The 16,164-nt window shown below is 41.0% G+C and overlaps 1 protein-coding gene across 11 annotated transcripts in view; it reads left to right on the top strand.

The window, feature by feature from the left end:
- Nucleotides 1-16,164, top strand: part of TBC1D1 (TBC1 domain family member 1) — a 353,465-nt gene that overhangs the window by 107,069 nt on the left and 230,232 nt on the right. For all 11 annotated transcript variants that reach the window (XR_003001308.1, XR_003001307.1, XR_003001309.1 and 8 more), the window contains 4 exons: nucleotides 8,437-8,895; nucleotides 10,844-10,933; nucleotides 12,310-12,414; nucleotides 13,297-13,429. Coding sequence is in view for 8 of the 11 variants with exons in the window: in XM_024731609.1 (XP_024587377.1) it covers nucleotides 8,437-8,895; nucleotides 10,844-10,933; nucleotides 12,310-12,414; nucleotides 13,297-13,429 (787 nt within the window). In the remaining 3 variants the exon portion in view is untranslated. The remainder of the gene's footprint in view (nucleotides 1-8,436; nucleotides 8,896-10,843; nucleotides 10,934-12,309; nucleotides 12,415-13,296; nucleotides 13,430-16,164) is intronic.

The following is a 16,164-nucleotide window of genomic DNA, read 5'->3' as shown; positions in this document are numbered from 1 at the left end:
TGGAATGATTATTTTCTGTTTGAAGTGCCTGTTTTAACTCCTTGCAGTGTGGGAACATTTAATCCAACGGACAAAACACAGTGTGGCCTGCCATGTTTTTGCAATTTTGGAATGCTTTAATCTTAAATAACAGGAGGAAATGCTGGAGTTCTAAATGCAAATGTGGGCTGCTTTAGATTCATTTAATATTTTATTTGTTACTAGTTGGCAGAAAAACAAACGTGTAAACGTACAGCAGAATGGCTTTTTGTTCTAAATACTGTTTCAGGAGCTCTTTCCTAAGTCCTTGTGAATAAAATTACACTTGCCGTGTGTTTATAATCCTTTAAAATCCTCAAATCCTTAAAAAGAAACTTGACCCACAGGTTTAAATAAGGACTTTATTTACAGAAATGAATATTTCTAATTCTCTTAGAGTATCATTTTCTGGCTACTTATACAACAATATTCACTCAAACCTGCTACAGAAACTTCATACTATACTGTGTATTTGTTAGTATGTGAATTCAAAAGAAACTTGTTTTGGCTGTGAAATAAGTGCAGACTTGCTTTAAAATTGACCTTTAGTATAAATTCAAATAGGTTGACAGAAGAGCAGTTCAGTAAATTTTTATATGTCTAAAAGAGGGCCTGTTTCTTCATTATTGGCGATTCATTTCAATTCACATTTTTGTTGTGATCCCTGTTATTGAAAGAAAACCAAATCTCAAACCCTCATTGAATTTATCTCAACAAAATGCTTTTCAGATTCTTGTTTTTGCTGCCGTTAGTTGATTTACTTTATCTGCTTATCTGCAGTCAGAAATGACGTAGATATTATTGCTCTGACTAAACTAAAAAAAGATTTTTTTCAAAGTACTCAGATCATATCGTGGGAATAAACTCCACTGACCTCAGCCTATTTGCCCTGAAAGTGTCTGTATATTTGCAGTAAATATTGTAACTTGAAGTATACGTTCTCATAGACTAAGGTGTCACCTTGAGACATTTTTCAGTTGCTTGCTTACTTTGGACGGTCAGTGTGGGCATCCCCTCTTTATTTTATATATGTCTGTCTGTAAGCTGCCAACTTCAGCAGACCCGTCTCAGCCCTTGGTTTAGTTTCAGCCCCCTCCTCTCCCTTTCTTGAAGAAGGAGTGCTTGTTTCCTTTGCCATCTCTGGCATCATCCTTGCCTGCCTGCCTGCCCTCCTGCTTCTCTGCCTGTGATTCCTCACCTTCTTTATACCTGAAATGTTGGTGTATCCTAAACATCTCATCTTTGCCCTCTTCCTTTACTTTCCCTTTTTCTGTTCTCAAGGCATCAGCCACCTCTGGTCTGTGTGTATGTGCTGGTGATGTCCGTTCTAGATCTCCTGTCTTGGACTCCAGGCTGGCTTGTCCAACTGCCCACTAGATGCCTTTACGTTCAAGTCCTCTCGTTCGTACTCAGCATGGACAGGAGCAGAGCTCATTGTAATCTCTCCTCAAGCCTGCTGCCTCTGTATTCCCTACTGAAGAAGTCTAAGCCAGAGCCCTGTGAGTCCCGTACAGTCTTCCACACCCTCAATGCCCCTGTCTGGGTAATCACCAAGTCTTGTGGGTCTGTCTTCCAGAATCTTTCACGCAGCCTTTCTCTCTGTCTTCAGTGCTTGCTGCTTAGTTCAGGTTCCCAGCAAACCCCATCTCTGTTACTGTAAAGTGTTCTAACCAAACTTCCTTCCAGGCCCCACTCCCTTCCAAGGCAGAGGGCTACCTTGTGTTCATCTCACACTTCTGAATCCCTACCTTTTGGCATCCAGTCATACCAAGGACAATGTTTGAAAATAAAATGAAGTAAGTGGCCCAGTTCCCTTACGTAACAAGCAACAGTATAGGTGAGTCTAGGACAGAGTTATAAAGAATAGAGAATTCGGGGGCTTCCCTGTGGCGCAGTGGTTAAGAATCCGCCTGCCAACGCAAGGGACACGGGTTCGATCGCTGGTCCAGAAGATCCCACATGCTGCGGAGCAGCTAAGCCCGTGCGCCACAACTGCTGAGCCTGTGCTCTAGAGCCCGTGTACCGCAACTACTGAGCCTGCGTGCCACAACTACTGAAGCCCACGCGCCTAGAGCCCAGGCTCCACAAAAAGAGAAGCCACCACCGTGAGAAGCCTGCATACCGCAACGAAGAGTAGCCCCCTCTCGCAACCAGAGAAAAGCCCATGTGCAGCAATGAAGACCCAGCACAGCCAAAAATAAAATAAATAAATTTATTAAAAAAAATAGAGAATTCAGGATTTCGTCACAAGTGGACAGTATGCCTTCATTTTTCTTTTCTAAAAAAATTTTTATACAATTTTTAAAGGTTACTTTCCACTTACAGTTACTACAGAATATTGACTATATTCCCTGTGTTCCACAATACCTCCTTGAACCTATCTTACACCCAGTAGTTTGTACCTCCCGCTCCCCTACCCTTATGTTGCTCCTCTCCCCACTGGTAACCACTAGTTCTCTATATCTGTAAGTCTGCTTCTTTCTTGTTGTATTCACTAAATTTGTTGTATTTTTTAGACTTCACATATAAGTGATTTTCTCTTGACTTATTTCACTTAGCATAATGCCCTCCAAATCCATCCACGTTGCTGCAGATGGTAAACTTTCATTCTTTTTTATGGCTGAGTAGTATTCCATTGTATATATATATACACCAACTATTCTTTATCCATTCATATGTTGATGGACACTTAGGTTTTTTCCATGTCTTGGCAATTGTAAATAATGCTGCTGTGAACGTTGGGGTGCATGTATCTTTTCAAATTCATTTTTGTTTTTCTCAGATGTATACCCAGTAGTGGAATTGCTGGGTCATATGGTAGTTCTATTTTTAGCTTTTTGAGAAACCTCCATGCTGATTTCCACAGTGGCTGCACGAATTTACATTCCTACCAACAGTGTACGAGGGTTCGCTTTTCCCCACATCCTCGCCAACATTTGTTATTTGTGTTCTTTTTGATGATAGCCGTTCTGTGACAGGTGTGAGATCATTGTGGTTTTGATTTGCATTTCCCTGATGATTAGTGATGTTGAGCATCTTTTCCTGTGCCTGTTGGCCATCTGCCTTTCTTCTTTGGAAAAATGTCTATTCTTCTGCCCATTTTAAAAATTGGGTTGTTTGTTTTTTTGATGTTAAGTTGTATGAGCTGTTTATATATGTTAGATATTAATCCCTTATCGATCATATCATTTGCAAATATTTTCTTCCATCTACTAGACTGTCTTTGTTTTGTCAGTGGTGTCCTTTGTTGTGCAAAAGCTTTTAAGTGTAATTAGGTTCCCTTTGTTTGTCTTCACTTTTATTCCCTTTAGGAGATGGATCCAAAAAAATATTGCTTCAATTTATGTCAAAGAGTGTTCTGCCTATGTTTTCCTCTAGGAGTTTTTCAACCAGAGAAAAGCCCATGTGCAGCAATGAAGACCCAGCACAGCCAAAAATAAAATAAATAAATTTATTAAAAAAAATAGAGAATTCAGGATTTCGTCACAAGTGGACAGTATGCCTTCATTTTTCTTTTCTAAAAAAATTTTTATACAATTTTTAAAGGTTACTTTCCACTTACAGTTACTACAGAATATTGACTATATTCCCTGTGTTCCACAATACCTCCTTGAACCTATCTTACACCCAGTAGTTTGTACCTCCCGCTCCCCTACCCTTATGTTGCTCCTCTCCCCACTGGTAACCACTAGTTCTCTATATCTGTAAGTCTGCTTCTTTCTTGTTGTATTCACTAAATTTGTTGTATTTTTTAGACTTCACATATAAGTGATTTTCTCTTGACTTATTTCACTTAGCATAATGCCCTCCAAATCCATCCACGTTGCTGCAGATGGTAAACTTTCATTCTTTTTTATGGCTGAGTAGTATTCCATTGTATATATATATACACCAACTATTCTTTATCCATTCATATGTTGATGGACACTTAGGTTTTTTCCATGTCTTGGCAATTGTAAATAATGCTGCTGTGAACGTTGGGGTGCATGTATCTTTTCAAATTCATTTTTGTTTTTCTCAGATGTATACCCAGTAGTGGAATTGCTGGGTCATATGGTAGTTCTATTTTTAGCTTTTTGAGAAACCTCCATGCTGATTTCCACAGTGGCTGCACGAATTTACATTCCTACCAACAGTGTACGAGGGTTCGCTTTTCCCCACATCCTCGCCAACATTTGTTATTTGTGTTCTTTTTGATGATAGCCGTTCTGTGACAGGTGTGAGATCATTGTGGTTTTGATTTGCATTTCCCTGATGATTAGTGATGTTGAGCATCTTTTCCTGTGCCTGTTGGCCATCTGCCTTTCTTCTTTGGAAAAATGTCTATTCTTCTGCCCATTTTAAAAATTGGGTTGTTTGTTTTTTTGATGTTAAGTTGTATGAGCTGTTTATATATGTTAGATATTAATCCCTTATCGATCATATCATTTGCAAATATTTTCTTCCATCTACTAGACTGTCTTTGTTTTGTCAGTGGTGTCCTTTGTTGTGCAAAAGCTTTTAAGTGTAATTAGGTTCCCTTTGTTTGTCTTCACTTTTATTCCCTTTAGGAGATGGATCCAAAAAAATATTGCTTCAATTTATGTCAAAGAGTGTTCTGCCTATGTTTTCCTCTAGGAGTTTTATAGTATCCATTCTTACATTTAGGTCTTTAAGCCATTCTGAGTTTATTTTTGTATGTGTTAGAGAATGTTCTGATTTCATTCTTTTACATGTAGCTGTACAGTTTTCCCAGCATCACTTGTTGAAGAAACTGTCTTTTCTCCATTGTATATTTTTGCCTCCTTTGTCATAGATATTGTAGATTAATTGACCATAAGTGTATGGGTTTATTTCTGGTTTTTCTATCCTGTTCTGTTGATCTGTATGTCTGCTTTTGTGTCAGTACAAAATCATACTGTTTTGATTACTGTAGCTTTGTAATATAATCTGAAGTCAGGGAGCGTGATTCCTCCATCTCTGTTCTTCTTTCTCAAGATTGTTTGGCTATTTGGGGTCTTTTGTGTTTCCATATACATTTTAAAATTATTTGTTCTAGTTCTGTGAAAAATGCCATTGGTAGTTTGACAGGGATTGCAGTGAATCTGTAGATTGCCTTGGGTAGTATAGTCATTTTAACAATATTGATTCTTCCAGTCCAAAAACGCGGTATGTCTTTCCATCTGTCTGTGTTGTCTTCAATTTCTTTCATCAGCATCTTAATAGTTTTTGGAATACAGGTCTTTTGCCTCCTTAGGTATGTTTATTCCTAGGTGTTTTATTCTTTTTGATGCAATGGTAAATGAGATTGTTTCCTTAATTTCTGTTTCTGATAATTTGTTGTTAGTGTATAGAAATGCAACAGATTTCTGTGTATTAATTTTCTTTAATTAATTAATTTATTTTTGGCTGCAATGGGTCTTTGTTGCTGCATGCGGGCTTTCTCTAGTTGCGGTGAGTGGAGGCTACTCTTAGTTGTGGTGTGCAGGCTTCTCATTGTGGTGGCTTCTCTTGTTGCGGAGCGTGGGCTCTAGGCGCGCGGGCTTCAGTAGTTGCGGCACATGGGCTCAGTAGTTGTGGCTTGCAGGCTCTAGAGAGCAGGCTTAGTAGTTGTGGCACATGGGCTTAGTTGCTCCGTGGCATGTGGGATCTGACCGGACCAGGGCTCGAACCCATGTCCCCTACTTTGGCAGGTGGATTCTTAACCACTGTGCCACCAGGGAAGTCCCCAGTATATTAATTTTGTATCCTGAAGCATTACTGAATTCATTGATGAGCTCTTGTAGTTTTCTGGTACCATCTTTAGGATTTTCTATGTATAGTGTCATGTCATCTGCAAACAGTGACAGTTTTACTTCTTCCTTTCCAATTTGGATTCCTTTATTTCTTTTTCTTTGATTGCTTGGCTAGGACTTCCAAAACTGTGTTGAATAAAAGTGACGAGAGATCCTTGTCTTGTTCCTGATCTTAGAGTGAGTGCTTTCAGCTTTTCACTGTTGAGTATGACGTTAGCTGTGGGTTTGTCATATGCCTTCATTTTTCAGAAAATGGTGCTCAGGTCTGTTCTGGTTAAGGGAACTAAACTATCAAAGTTTTGCAAACTTAGGCACATGTGGAGTCCACTTTTTATTTAGTCTCCTAGTATACTTGAATGACTTACAGAAATGTTTTAAAAACGTTAGATTTTTAACTATTTACAATTTATTGTTGAAACTGTGTTTGGCAATACGCCTTCACATATTCTGAAGTTGTTATATTCTTGTCAGGATCCCTGAGATTTTATTTTAACCCCAATTATCTCCTTGATACCCATATTCACACAGCTCACTAGAGCAGGGAGAGGCACTGGTTTTTGACTAAAGCGTGTGTTTCGAAGATTCTAATCAAAGGATAGGAGAGATTGGTGGTAGGAAAAATGACCACAGCTTAACTCTGACCAAGGACGATGTACTCTTTAGCCTCCTCTGACCTTGTGAAGCGAGGGAACAAGCAAGTTCTCTACTTTGTGTCTTACTTGTGTTTGTACCTTTTATTGCTGAGTCACCATAAATTCATGTGACTTCACAGATTTTCTCTCCCCTTTGATATGTAACGAAAGACACCATTCATTACTCACTTCAGATGCAGTGGAAGACCCAGCATATAGAAATGTCAGTTATTGTTTTAAAAAAAGCCTCAAAAGACTGAGTAAGCTTTGAATTTTCTGTTCAGAGAGTGGGGTTAATAATTAGGAAGATTCACATGGCTCCTGATAAAATAATTTTACCCACTTGCTCAGAAAAGCGGTGAGGTTTTCACTTGCATAAATCGTTTTTCTTTTTTTTGATAAAGTCATTATTCTTTACCCTTACAGAAACAACTTTTACCTGAAAAATCTTGTAAGTACATTTTCCCCCAGAGAGAAAAACAGGCTGTTTTTGCCAAGTTCCTGTAGTGACTGGTTGGCAAAGGTGTGAGTGAAATCTAGACTTTCTACTTTCTTCCCTCTGTCCTTTTATATTGATGAACAATTTTTAGGCCTCCACAGGATATGTAATTATTTGTCAGTGGAGGAATGAGCTACAGCTCAAGCAAATACTCAGGGCACATGGTTGCTTGACGTTGAAATTCTGGCTTCCTTAGTGTCATTTAGGTCTTATGCTTCAGGAATTAATTTTTTAAAACATAAAATCTCTGAAGATAAAACTGACTTTTGTACGATAAAAGATCTTGAAAGGATTTATCTTAATCTTTATGGCAGAGATTGTCTTTAAGGTGTGCTTGGTACGAAATCACAAAGAGAAAAGTCTTTTGAGTCGTTGGGTCTTTGGGGATTATGTTATGAACACAGAATATAAGCTTGCTTCTTAAAATCCACTAAAACCACCTCCCTTTACTGTATGTATTGATCTTTGACTTGAATTGAAAAGGGGTTCTTTTCCCTCTATGTCATTAAAAAGACATTGGGCCTATGGGTATTGGGTCTTAAATTGGATTTTCTTACAAAGAGAAAAGGAAAAATTGGCTTTGGGTGTTAGGGCATAACAAAAACTAGGCCCTTCCTAATGAAAATTGAATTTGTGCCTGTTTTGTGTTAGTACTGAGGCTGTACATCATCCAGATGATTGCACAGATGCTTATTAATGCGGTTGAGGACTCATCTCGGTCTGTGGCTTCTTTGAGGGATCTTGTCAGAAGCTAATGATGAGAGGGTGTAGCAGTAGTGCCGACAGTAGCACACGAGACCTTTTTGTTCATTCTCTTGATCATGACTTTACATTAGGAATCAAAGGCTTTAGAAGCTCAGTGGAAAGAAGCCCCAGTGTGTTGCCCTGATGATGATACTGTCATGGGTTGCTTACTCCTTGATTAAAACCTCCTAGCTATGTAGTCAATACTATTCAACTATTGGGGAATATAAGACTGAGGAATAAATTGTTAGTTGTCATTAGAGAAAATAATGATGTTATCATTAGAAGAAAGGTTGTATAAGATAATTACAGTCTTGTTCTCCTCATCCCATCATTTATTTTGGAAGACTTGATGCACTGCCAAGACGCACTGCCATGAAATTAGAATAACTGCATAATGTTTTGGTGGCAGCTTCCCGGAGAAGACCTTTGGCTTTGGAGTGGGGGGACCAGCCTGGGTTTGACTTGCCACGTGTGGCTGTGTGGCTGTGAGCTCCTTACTTAAGCTTGCAGGATGTTGGGCGCGCGAATCCTCTAGCGTAGCCCCAGCGTGGAAGAGGTGCTTAGTAAATACTTTTCCCCTTCTTGTCTCTGTGTAAGTTGCCCATTTCCCTCTCCTGGTCCCAGATTCCCACTGGGATGCACCTAAAGGCTGATGGAATACGCCGTGTGCCGATGGGGAGAGCACGGCGTTGGCTCCTGTGGATGCGGGTCCTGTGCCGCGCCAACCACTGCGGGTTCCAAATAACACTCCTTCCTTGCCCGGCAGGTGCCTGAGATCATCAGCTCCATCCGGCAGGCCGGGAAGATCGCCCGCCAGGACGAGCTCCGCTGCCCTTCCGAGTTCGATGACACGTTCGCCAAGAAGTTTGAGGTGCTGTTCTGCGGCCGCGTGGCGGTGGCGCACCGGAAGGCCCCGCCCGCCCTGATCGATGAGTGCATCGAGGGCTTCAGCCACGTGAGCGGCGGCGGCTTTTCCTCGGATCAGCTCCAGGCTGCGGTGCAGCCGCCGGGGGACCGGGAGCGGGGCCCACGGCTGATGCGCAAGTCCTTCTCCCAGCCCGGGCTGAGCTCCTTGGCCTTCAGGAAGGAGTTTCAGGATGCAGGCCTGCGGAGTAGTAGTTTTTTCAGCTCCTTTGAGGAGAACGACATCGAGAACCACCTGATGAGTGGACACAATATTGTGCAGCCGACGGATATTGAGGAAAATCGAACTATGCTCTTCACGGTAAAATACTATCAAAGACTCATGCGCATCCCCAGTGTGATCTGTGTGTTTAAAAGAAAATCTGCTTTATCAAACGAAGATTCTTTGTGAATTTCTTTTGGATTTATGTGTGAATCCATATGTTTTTATACTGAATAATTCTTTTCTCAAGATAAAATCCTTATTTAGTCCCTAATTAGCCTTTGGAATTCATCAGGGGGGGTCACATAAAGAGACTCTTATCTTATATCCTCTATGACTTTTATCCCCCTCCCCCATGGTTGTGAAGACACCTTTTCAATGTGGAAAGAAGAGTTAATATGCGTAAAAGAGGCCCCCAAAGGAGATTTAAAAAATGGATATTAATTTCAAGTAATGTATTTCAACAAAATCTTTTTGGAAAATACCCCTTCGTTACTACTTTTACTAATTTGTAAAATACTTACCCTTTGTTATCTGGATAATTAGATTTGGGGATAACATGATATTTGAAATTGATACCCAAGCTGAAATATTAGTTTAGCCAATTGCTCACTCACTTTTTTCTAGAAATGGTTTGGTAAACTGACAGCCAACTGCCAGAAAAGGCATAGACAGGGAAGCTGTCCCTGGCAGTCGCCGCTCCTGGGTTCCATGCTGATCTCGGCTCTTCTGGTCAGGCTGCCCTCCCTGGGAGTCCTGGGTCTGAGCCGATGGGACTCAGCTGGCCCAGTAGCAAGCTGGTCTCTGACAATATAGGGAGTGGATTGTTCCTCGGCCTCCTCTGTCTCTTCTTTGGCCTAAGGCTGACTGACTATAGAGAGAGCATGAGCTTAAATGTAAAGTCTTGGCGTCTGTGCCTGATTCGGGGCAGAGGATGGCCCAGGGGTGAGGAAGCTGGCTGTGTGGATGTATGCAGGTTCAAGATCAAGATGGGGTGTCAGAGGGCCGATTTCTTCCTCTTCATGGTTGACCTAGTATACTGAAAAGAGTGCTACGTTGGCAGTCAGTCTGGTGCTGTAATGTGTGATATATATTTTAAAAAAACAAAACAAAGCAAAAACCCTCTTGGTGTCATTGGGAAAGCTGCTCAGTGCATTTATTTTCAAGTACTTATTATGTGACTGCTGTATACAGGGTCCTGTGTAATACGTTAGAAATACAGCAGTGAACAAGACAGGCATGATCTCTGCCCATGTGGAATTTAGATTCCAGTGAGAGACTGGCGATTGTACAGGTAATTGTCTCACTAAAATTGTGATAAATGCCGTAAAGGAGAAGTAAAGGATGCTGTGAGGGCATCTGGGGAATCAGGGAAGACTTTCTTGAGGAAGTGATTTTCACTGAGCAGAGGTTTCATTGTGGCCAGCTGGGTTCAGGGGGCAGCAAGGTGAGGGAGGGGTGCTGCACAGTTAACAGTGTGGTTATTGCAACACAGTCCCCTGCTGTAATGGAGATCTGTTATGCTGACCCAGGTATGTAAGACAGTGTTAATTTGTGCTAACGCTCTAGCTTTTCTAGAAAGTCAGGTAAGCAGTAGTGAATACCTAACACAGTATGCATTCAACAAATGGTAGATTGTTTTAACGATAATTTAAGAAGACTTTTCTAATCATTAGGAAGTGTTCTAGAAATCTTGAAAGAGAAGCTCCTGTTTCCTGGGAGGTTCACTTATGTAGAAACCTCTCTTCCTTACAAAGGGGGGATGTGGGAACCTGAGGCTTAGTTGCCAACTTCTGTATATTTGGTCCTTTCACCTCAAGACTGCTGCCTGATGTAGGTGAACACACCGATGATTGTCTGTGCTACCTGAAATCTGTAGGATAGATTGTGACCTTGAAGTGATTTTCTACATGAGATGGTCAGAATTCTATAGGAGCTTGACCCACTGAGTCTTTATTTTCATAGGTTATGAAATGAGAAAGTTCGTGTATAAATCTGAATTTAGTGTTCATAAAAAGCTAGTTTCTTTTTTTGTTTGTCTTTTAAGATTGGTCAATCTGAAGTTTACCTCATCAGTCCTGACACCAAAAAAATAGCGTTGGAGAAAAATTTTAAGGAGATATCCTTTTGCTCTCAGGTAAATGGAGATGGGTTATCAGCTCAATTGCCATTTGATTTTTTAATGAATACTTTTACCGTCATTCAGCAGAAGTGGTTACGGTCACAAGATGTATGCTTTCTAAGTACTGGGTTTGTGATCTTGCATTTCCTTTTGTGTATTAAGGCAAACTATAAATATAATTTTGAACTTAAGAATTTTGTTTTTAGCAACCATAACCTACTGGAGAAAATAGGTCTCCTTTTCTTTTTTTTCAGGCATTGGTAGTAATGTTCCACAGTCATGATTTCCAGGGGTGTGTGTGTGTGTGTGTGTGTGTGTGTGCGCGTGCGCGCATATTAATATATACATTCACACACAGTTAATATTTTTAAATACTTATTTTTACTTTATAAAAATTCATAACTTTTGAGGTACCAAGATCATTATTTCTTCTTCCTTAAAATATAATAAATAGTGACTACTTTTGAGGATGTTTTCCTCAGAGTACAGTATCTACTCGAGTTCTTGCTTGCAGATCTCCTGGGTGTGTTTCATAGAGAGATTTTGGAGAATCTGTTAATTATAACGAGCTATGCCAATTTTACTCAAGATACTTTTTATCTTGATTTGCTGCTATTTGTATTGTAATGTTAGTATTAAATATCTGCTTTTTCATGTGATAGTTTAATTATTTCCTAAAGGGTACAGTACACAAGTTTACATGATCACCTGCCCTTCAAGCTGTCAGCACTCATGTCTCTGCCTGCTGGTGCTTTCGGGAGATGCTGCATATTAATGTTTATGTCTAATCTGTATTAAGGTGCCTCTTAGCTGATACTTTCAAAACAAGCGTACATATTAATATTTATTAAAAAGAGCTATTAGGAAACTATGGTAGAACTCTGGCCTTCACATCTTATGTTTAAAAGCGTCTCTCTTCTTTTGTGTGTATAATTTTTGACTCATTCTTCCTATGAGTTTACTTCAGTATTTACATATTTGTTATTTTAGTAGTACGTATGTTTTAAATCTTTTAAACTTTGTGTCTGCATGTGTTTGCGTGTGTGTGCATATGTGTTTGTATGTTAATCTCTCGTCTGCTTATTCCTTGATACTGAAGAATTCTCATTTTTTTGTGTCAGCTTTTCTCCACTTCCTTTCACTACTAAAATGAGCAGTAAAAACTCCAGTTTTCAGATCCTACTTCTCTTATTGTGGGGATAATCAGAGTAACATTTTAGTAGAACTTCATATTTGAGAGATGTTTTTAGACATTTAAAATATCTGAGAAAATAATACTTATATAATGTCCTTTAAAATTGTGCTGTGTGAATCTTCAGTTGCATGTCTGGCAGTGGTACCTTTTCTGGATATAAGTGACCATTCCTTGTTCTTGTCCCTGCCTTCAACAGGGTATTAGACATGTGGACCACTTTGGGTTTATCTGCCGAGAGTCTTCGGGAGGTGGAGGCTTTCATTTCGTCTGTTACGTGTTTCAGTGCACAAATGAAGCTCTGGTAAGTGAGAAGGGGCCGTTCTTAAAGTCTCCTTTACAAGGGATTTCAGCCTCACTGATATCTTTACTTAGCAAAGCCATATGGCCTCCTTGACATATTATTTGGCTTTAATTATTCTTTCGTCACTATTTGATAACCAGCTAGTACATACCCGAGACTTAATTCGATGTGCATTTTCAATTTTCATCATTCTTAAAGGCCTGCTCACTTTCACCCTCTGCTTTAGCATTTTTCAAATGTCATTTTGGACTTTTGATCAGAAGAGTTGGTTTTCATTCAGTATTTAATTTGCGTCTAGTTTTTACCTTATCTCCTTGAAGAGCTTTGAGCATTTGTAGTGTTTCTAGGCTACGTGTAATCCTAGCGGGTATTATGATTATTATTCATTAACCTGTGACTAATAGTCCAGAAGAATCTTAAAGTACTGAGTCCTTCCACAGAGTCCTGAAATCTCTGCCCAGCTTTTTTTTTTTTTTAATAAATTTATTTATTTATTTTTGGCTGCGCTGGGTCTTTGTTGCTGTGCACGGGCTTTCTCTAGTTGCGGTGAGCGGGGGCTACTCTTCATTGCAGTGTGCAGGCTTTCTCATTGCGGTGGCTTCTCTTGTTGCGGAGCACGGGATCTAGGCGCGTGGGCTTCAGTAGTTGTGGCTCGCGGGCTGAGTAGTTGTGGCTCACAGGCTCTAGAGCGCAGACTCAGTAGTCGTGGTGCACGGGCTTGGTTGCTCCGCGGCATGTGGGATCTTCCCAGACCAGGGCTCGAACCCGTGTCCCCTGCATTGGCAGGCAGATTCATAACCACTGCGCCACCAGGGAAGTCCCATGTGCCCAGCTCATTTTAAATGGACTTTTTGATGACTATAGTCTCCTCTCTTCGATCAGGTGGATGAGATCATGATGACCCTGAAGCAGGCCTTCACAGTGGCCGCGGTGCAGCAGACAGCGAAGGCGACGGCCCAGCTGTGTGAGGGCTGCCCCCTGCAGGGCCTGCACAAGCTCTGTGAGCGGATTGAGGGTGAGCCGGGGTGGGAGGGCGGCGGGGTGGGGGTGGGGGCTGTTAAGGGTCCTGGGCAAATTCGTTGGAAGGTTCTGCCCCGTGGAGGCTTGTGTTAGTTACAGGACTCATAGGTGGATGTCTTCTGTATATCAGGCACTGTGCCTAGACCATCTCCCCTCAAGGGGCTCTGAGGGCAGTGGAGGAGTAAGGGGACCACAGGGAACAAGACCAGTTGCATTGTTAGCAAGGTGGTGTGAGTGGTCAGTCACTTCAGCTGCCATGGAGGGGTCTCGTAACAAGAGAGCTAAGAATTTCCACTGGGTAAGTCAATTACAGTGTCATCGATAACCTCTGCCGGAACAGTTTTAGTGGAGGGAGCGGCCGTAAGGTAGGTTGCAGCTGAGGAGCCCATGAGAAAGAGCACAGGAAGTGATGCTGCGAGTATGGACTACGATTTCTAGAAATTTGGCTTAGGGAGAAACTGCAGTACATGTTACGCTTTGCCTCCTTAAGATGTGCCTGGCACTGTACTAAGTGTTTTCTTTAACATGTATTATCGTCCACTTAATCCTCACCACCCCTGGGAGGAAAAGGGATTATTTGCACATTTCAGGGATAAGCAAACTTAGTTTCTGGGATTTGGGGTTGATACCATCCTGATGGGTTTGAAGTCGTATCTGATTTCCCTTTTGAAAGACAAATTGACATCATCTTAAGGTCTTTGAAGTTTCATTTGCTGGCATTTCAGTGCTCTTTAAAATGAATCAAAATGATTACCATTTTCAACTGTGTTTTCCTAGCTGTTACTCCTTGCTGACATTATACAAAATATATTTGGGAACAAGAAAACGTGTGCTTTAACAAGAGATCCCATCTGAGAGGATCACTAACCCTTTGCTTAGTGGTTGTCAAGATAAGGTAAATGATGACAGAAATGTCTCTTATGAGCTTATTAAGAAGCCAACAATGACTTTGGCCTTGAAGATAAAGCAGATCCTGATCTGCAGGAACTGGAAGGGTTCCAGAGTTCCACTTGATACATCTTTCTTTGGTCTGGCTTAGCTTTCAGAAAAATATAGCTGAAAAGTTTAATTGTGGTGGGGATTTTGCTGCTATCGTTTCGGAATTATCATTTCATTTATCTTTTTACTGGATAAAATCCAAGCAAAGCAGAAAGCTATGCTAATGTAGAAACATCCAATAAATAGCACAATTAGAAGGCTAGTGAGGGTTATATTTTGCCTACATGATGGGAAGCATTTCTAAAGTATAGATGGCACATTATTAGAGCCATCCTTAGTAGGGGAGATGCTGATTATTTTATGAACAGTTCAAGGTTCTTCCTTTTTGCTATATTGTATCCCTAATAAGTAGAATGAAGTCATTTATTAAAGCTCGTTGTATGTTCCCATAGGAGTAGTTCTAATAGGAAGTTATGATCTGGCCAGGAACTCCATAAACTGTGGAGAGGACCAATGACATGGCAACAAAAAGAAAGACTTAAAAGACTTTTTTTTTTTTTTTTTAAATATATTTATTTAGGCTGAGTTGGGTCTTCGTTGCTGCGCGCGGGCTTTCTTTATTTGCGGTGAGCAGGGGCTACTCTTCGTTGCAGCGTGAGGGCTTCTCATTGCGGTGGCTTCTCCTGTTGCAGAGCACGGGCTCTAGGCGCCTGGGCTTCAGTAGTTGTGGCACGCAGGCTCAGTAGTTGTGGCTCGCGGGCTTAGCTGCTCCGCGGCCTGTGGGATCTTCCCAGACCAGGGCTCGAACCCATGTCCCCTGCATTGGCAGGTGGGTTCTTAACCACTGTGCCACCAGGAAAGTCCCAAGACTGTTTTCTTAATAAATTGATATAGTCAGTATGCTCTGGACTCTGTAAAATAGTAAATACACTGTATGTATGGGTGCTGTTGGACACTTACAACATGTAAGGGGTGCAGCTGTGCTGATTCTGTGTTTGAACTATGTACAACTGCTAGTATTTATATAGTGTTTTGCTTATTTTAAAGTTTAGAGGAGCATTTTGGGAGTTCTTGGAATGAATTATACTTTCACTAAAAGGAAAAAAAAAGTTTTACTGAGGTTTCCTTTTGCTGTCTAAGTAAATTTGCCTTCAGCAAAGCAAAGGCATTCATCAGAGCTCCCTTTAATAAGAGCCTTTTCAACCAGACATCGTGAAGGCGGGCTCACTTGCCTCGCTTCTCCCCTCTAAAACCTTTTGGCATCACCTGGGGAGTGCCACCTTCTTGCTGCAGAAACTCCCGTTCCCCGCCCCCCGCCAAGGCTGAAGGTAGTGAGAAGCCCTGTGGAGGGTGCACAGTGGAGAGCAGGCGCTGGGACCACAAAGACCACCTCTGGTTTGAGATGGGGCAGGAAGGACCTAATGAATTGAGGCACCCTGAAGACGAGGATAGAACTGTCTAAGGATCTCTCCAGACCTGCTGAATATGAAGAGTAGTCTGTATGATTTCACCTGAGATTGTTAGAAGTATATATAATTAGTCTGACTCTTCTTGGGGTTTTTCTCCACATGTGAATGTCTCATCAAGCAGTACAGTGTTTCCAAGAGAGGATGTTTGCACTGTGTCATTGACATCCATATGCAGGGAGGGTTTTTATTTAATGATTTCTAAGTGCTAATTTTACTCGTAAATTTAAACACTGTTTTGATTCAACATGTAAGTAGTTAGTGCAGTAAAGGCATCTCTGTTTGCCTGGCTTGTATGACCTGACAGCTTGCCTGAGGAGTACCT

This window comes from Neophocaena asiaeorientalis, unplaced genomic scaffold, assembly GCF_003031525.2.
Source record: "Neophocaena asiaeorientalis asiaeorientalis breed wild unplaced genomic scaffold, Neophocaena_asiaeorientalis_V1.1 scaffold39, whole genome shotgun sequence".
NCBI lineage: Eukaryota > Metazoa > Chordata > Mammalia > Artiodactyla > Phocoenidae > Neophocaena > Neophocaena asiaeorientalis.
This window is presented reverse-complemented; position numbering and strand designations above follow the sequence as displayed.